Source organism: Mobula birostris, chromosome 9 (genome assembly GCF_030028105.1).
Source record: "Mobula birostris isolate sMobBir1 chromosome 9, sMobBir1.hap1, whole genome shotgun sequence".
Taxonomy (NCBI): domain Eukaryota; kingdom Metazoa; phylum Chordata; class Chondrichthyes; order Myliobatiformes; family Myliobatidae; genus Mobula; species Mobula birostris.
The window spans coordinates 136,453,466-136,458,258 of record NC_092378.1 but is presented as its reverse complement, the minus strand read 5'-3'; the positions used below and the strand labels follow the sequence as shown (position 1 = coordinate 136,458,258).

At 46.2% G+C, this 4,793-nt stretch overlaps 1 protein-coding gene across 1 annotated transcript; it reads right to left on the bottom strand.

The window, feature by feature from the left end:
- Positions 1-390: 390 nt before the first annotated feature.
- On the bottom strand, positions 391-4,441 carry socs1a (suppressor of cytokine signaling 1a). The gene is made up of 2 exons (XM_072269545.1): positions 2,456-4,441; positions 391-1,416 (listed from the first exon to the last, which is right to left on the bottom strand). The coding sequence occupies exon 2, from the start codon at positions 1,342-1,344 to the stop codon at positions 709-711; it is 636 nt and encodes a 211-aa protein (XP_072125646.1). The 5' UTR covers positions 1,345-1,416; positions 2,456-4,441; the 3' UTR covers positions 391-708.
- Between the last annotated feature and the right edge of the window lie 352 nt (positions 4,442-4,793).

Genomic DNA, 4,793 nt, shown 5'->3' with positions numbered 1-4,793 from the left:
CCCACCGCCACTGTCTGTAAGGAGTTTGTACATTCTCCCTATTACCTCACGAGGTTCCTCCCACATATGGGTTAGTAGGTTAATTGGTCCCCTGGGCATAACTGGGAGGCATTGGCTTGTTGGACCAGAAGGCTCTGTTACCATGAATGTGTCTGTGAATAATAAATAGTTATCTCTTGTTCCTATTTTTTATGTTCTTATGTCCTTGATTCAGTAATAAAGACCAGGCACCCTGAAACTCTAGCCAAAGTGATGATATATTTCTACTTAGGTGTGTGCTAAAAGTCCTGAGAACTCTAATTAGAATTCCAGACCAAACAGGAACAATGCAGGATTAAAAAGATCCCAACAAAAGTGTAATTTTAAATCTTTCACAATATATTTTGTTTTATTACAAAATGAATTAAGAATATTATAACTCTGCACGGCAGAAAAAATACAGTGGGTCACAAACCCCACATAGTGTAAACATTTTCTTTTTGTCTGTAAACAGTCATGAAATGGTTCAAGTTTTCTCCAAAACTAAAATACAATGCTACAAAGAGAAATCCCCCAAATAGGACCGAACATTAGAATTCCATTGATTTGGTGGTCCCCTTTTCTTCACAGATCGCTAAGTGAAGGTTGGGGTGGGGTGAGGTGGATTGGTGAGGGTGGGTGGGGTGGGGTGTCCAGAAGGAAGGGAGAAAAGAGGGTAATGCTGCTTTTTTAAATGCGGAATGGAAATGTGTTCAGGTAATCCTTCAGGACCTTATTTAAGGGGAGGTGGTCAATGCTGTCTCTCCCATAGGACTCAATAATCCTCTTCCTGCAGATTTCTTGCAAGGGCTGCAGCTTGACTTTTCTCAGAGGTTTGGAGAGAAGGCTCCTTGGTGCTGTTGTGAAATGTTCAATTAGCTTCAAGACACAGCTGAAAAACTCCGTGCTACCATCCAAACCGAACTGTCCACCCTTAAACTGAATCCTGAAGCTGACAGGAGCAGTGGCAGTTTTGACACTGAGGGAGAAAAAATAATCCTTTTGTCTGCTGTCTCTGATGAGAAATGTCCCCACAGGTTCAGATTTAAGTTTGTCGTGTGCCACCTCCACTGACATTGGGCCCCAGTAGAAGCCACTGTTCTCCAAGTATCTGCAAGTCTTATTGATGATGAGGAAGTCCGAGTAAGATTTGAAGGGTCTGAAGTGTGTTTCCACCTGGCGGTTGCTGGTGTTACACCTTGCTGGCTGGTGTCCATGGTTGGGCTGCTGGAGGCCATGGTTGTGCTCTGTGGGTTCCAGTATCTGAGGCTCTAGATGGTCCCTGGCGTTGGCAGCTTTGTCAGTCAGATTGCGGTCTGCCACCATCCTATAGCATGGATGATCCTGGGAGGTCTCCCATAGCTAGAGGCTTCACTGTGATGCAGATAATTAGCAATCCTGGAAGGGAAGAGGAAACAAGTGAGTCAGCAAGTTCCTGTAAATGTGCCAAATGTGAAAATAAAATATGCCAGTAATGTAAACGATTCTCGTATCACTGAATTAGAAACTAAAATCAAAAACGTAATTTTGATACTGATATCTCTATAAAAGATCCAACTGGTCCACAGGCTGATCAAACTGCGCAATAGAAGCTAGCTTACTCATAACGATAGTGTAGGAAATCCCATGCTCACGTCCTTTCTAAGTTTGATCACCCAGGGCAGTTCTTGCCATCTCAATTACTTAAAAACTCTGTAAATACCCAGAAGGCAGGCGCCAACCACAGAGCGACTACAGCTAATGAACCCAAATCTACGCTGGAACCCAATTTGGGTCACTGTAAACCGGGAGTGCAGGAAACTCTGCAATTATACATCTTGGTCTTCCTCCCCAACTCTGGTCAAACTAATTATTTTTCTCTGCCTCCGCTAGTGCCTGCGACCATTCCCACCTCTGCCCAGATGTTGGTGCACTTCCGCGCATCTGCACGTTATTTCAAGCACCTTTGATGTGGTCCTGTCCATAAAATACAAGCGATGCATCACGCAAGCCAGAAGGCCGCCTTCCAGGTGGGCTTCCAGCTTTCAACCCTGATGCCTTGGGGTAGATGTCACGGATTAGCGCCTGCTCTGCAGGTACTAGAGAAGCCTCCGAACCTGTGTACATTCTTTATCACAATAGCGGTAAAGAGTATTAACGTTCCCTCACCCCGCCGTGCACAGGGAATCGAATCTCCAAGCTCTCACTGAAAACTATCGTTTAATTGCTTTAATGGTCACCGGGAATCCTTAACAAGATTTTTTTTTGCCTGCAAGCCTTAAGTATGAATTAACCTACTCCCACTCTCCCATTTGCACACATCTCCCATCTGCAGAATTCCTCGTTTGCTGTCATTTGCACTGTTATTTTGACATCTGCAAAATGCATTCAATATTTAAGTGCCGAATCTGTCATTTCACAAACAATGCAAAGTAACCTTTAACTACGCCGTTCTTACCTTCTGCATCAGGCTTGGATCTCCGGAGAACTTAAAAGAAAGATTCCAAACGTCCTTTGCAGAGGACGAGGTGCCGAGAAAGTCCGTTCGCTTGGACGAGCTGCAGCAGCAGCGAGTGGCTGGAGTCTCGGTGAATGCTGAGTTGTGCTCCCTGAGTAGTGAACTGTATGATCGAGTCAATAACCCGTGCCTCTTTACACATTTACAGGGCTCCGAGAAGCCAGGCACATTCATCGCCTCTTATTAGATCTGGTCTGGAGTCTGAATCTGACATCAGTTGTTTTATATCACCTGCCCTCCTCTGTTCCGATTCGAGGAAATCACCTGCTTTCAACCAACCAGTCCCGTCTCGTACACTTCACTTTCGGTTTCATTTCTAAGCAATTCTAAGAACTGTGTTTATATTTCAGGTCGCTGAATGTTCTGTTTTCTGTGGAAGTGTTACTCAGAGAGCAAGTTTTTCTTAAGCCTCGCACGGCCAAATGAAGGCGCGGGTACAGCGGCAGACGAGGGAATGAGGCATTTGAGTGTGAGAGGTGGAAAGAGTGTTTAGACCGGAGACAGGGGTGGGGGGGAGAGGTAGATACCGGAGCAGCTTTGCGGTGAGAGAGACAAAAAGTGTACGGAGTGGTGAGCAAAGAGATAGGAAAACGCGGAGGGGGACGAACAGAGAGAGATGGCGAATTGAAGACCGGACAAATTCCACCTCGGAGCCGAGTGTGCTTGGACTAGAGCTCGGCTCTAGAACAGGAAAGACCTCTCGGTTCCTCCTCGGACCCAGCATGGATTACTGGTCATTTGTTTGAAAGATTTCCCTGTCGAAGGCGGTCGGCATTTACCGCTTTACGGGGCAGGAAGGGCCCGCTTTTACCCGACAACCCAGGCTGCTGCAGTTTACGGTCAGGGCAGCGCTCTCAGGGTCGATGTGGGAGTGGGACTGACGGGAGTGGGGGAGGGCTGGAACAGCCCCGCGTTAGTGCTGGCGCTAGGAGCACTGGTTTTAGAAGCTCGGCCAGGTTGAATGATACTCTTCTATCGCGCCTGGTCGAAACAAAACGTCGTTGGTTGCTGCAGATGGACACTAGTTTGTGTCTCAATTTAAAGCGGATTATCCGGTCCTTTAAACTCAGTAGTGTTTATGGGATCTTGCTGTGCAGCGTCTGCATTCTTACTTCAGAACAAGACTTTACACTTCAGAAGGACTTATAGCTCTCAGACACTAGGGGCAGCCAAATGTTAGCCTTTGTTTAGAAGCCAGCTGCTTTGAAAATTAAAAGAGTAATGCTCCGTTTTGAGGCCGCCCCCTTTTTACTGTAAAAGAAAATGCCTGGAAAAGTTGTAGAGGAGAATGATTACCACTTATCATATTAAATAGATCTGTAAGACACATCCAGTCACAGCGAAAATCCCTTCCAGTAAACGGTGACTGCAGCGTGTACCCAGTGAATAGTTTTAGTTCTGTGTGTTGGAGGATGGGGGTTCACCTTAAAAAAAAGTGATGGTTTCAAAGATGCCCGGGCCCACCTGTTGTGGGGCGGTCGGGCCTAGTTTGAAGCGAAGGAGCTTGTGTGAATGATGGTAAATAGGGGCCGCGGTGCGCAACCGAGCCGCCGAGCGAGATCCGGTCGCTACTGCCTGACAGAGGCTTCTGCTCAAGAGTTTGATAGTCAAGTTCAGGAAAGGTGGTTGAGGGTTTCCTGGAATTGGTTTCTGACCTCCTTTAGACAAAGTGATGCGCAGTTCAGATTTCGGGGAAGAGCCACCACATCAATGAAACTGCAAACTATCAACCTTCTCCATTATACAAAAAGGCGGCAACAGCAGCAGCGTCACCGATGATAATTGTCAGTCGACCCTCCTCCCCCTCCATTTCTGTGAATCGAACCCAATTCTTCATCCCTCTGTAGGTTGCATTCTGACTAGATTAGGGGGTCGCCGGGAACTAGGAGGGATGGTTTCATTTTTAAAATGCGATGTCTCAAAAAGGCGGCATGACCATTGCTACCATCAGGGAGGAGGTACACGAGTTGGAAGACCACCGAACATTTTAGGAACAGCTCCTTCCCCTCCGTCATCAGATTTATGAACTCTTTTTGCAATATTTATATAATTGTAATTTATAGTTTTTTTATGTGCTGCATTGTACTTACATCTTGCGACACATGTCAGTGATATTAAACGTGATTTTGAACGGGGCTTCAGATCCAGGTGCCTGGTTGGATTTGATTTCTGTCATAGTGTGATACCGCTGCTTCACACCTTCTTAGTCAACTATATCTGTATTAGTGTCGCCAGTGTAAGATTGTGGTTCGTTTTCTGTAAGCTCGCTCTGAAATGC

Bases quoted from the DNA above. Each gene is read 5' to 3' on its own strand.
- socs1a (XM_072269545.1), bottom strand. From the start codon at position 1,344: ATGGTGGCAGACCGCAATCTGACTGACAAAGCTGCCAACGCCAGGGAC.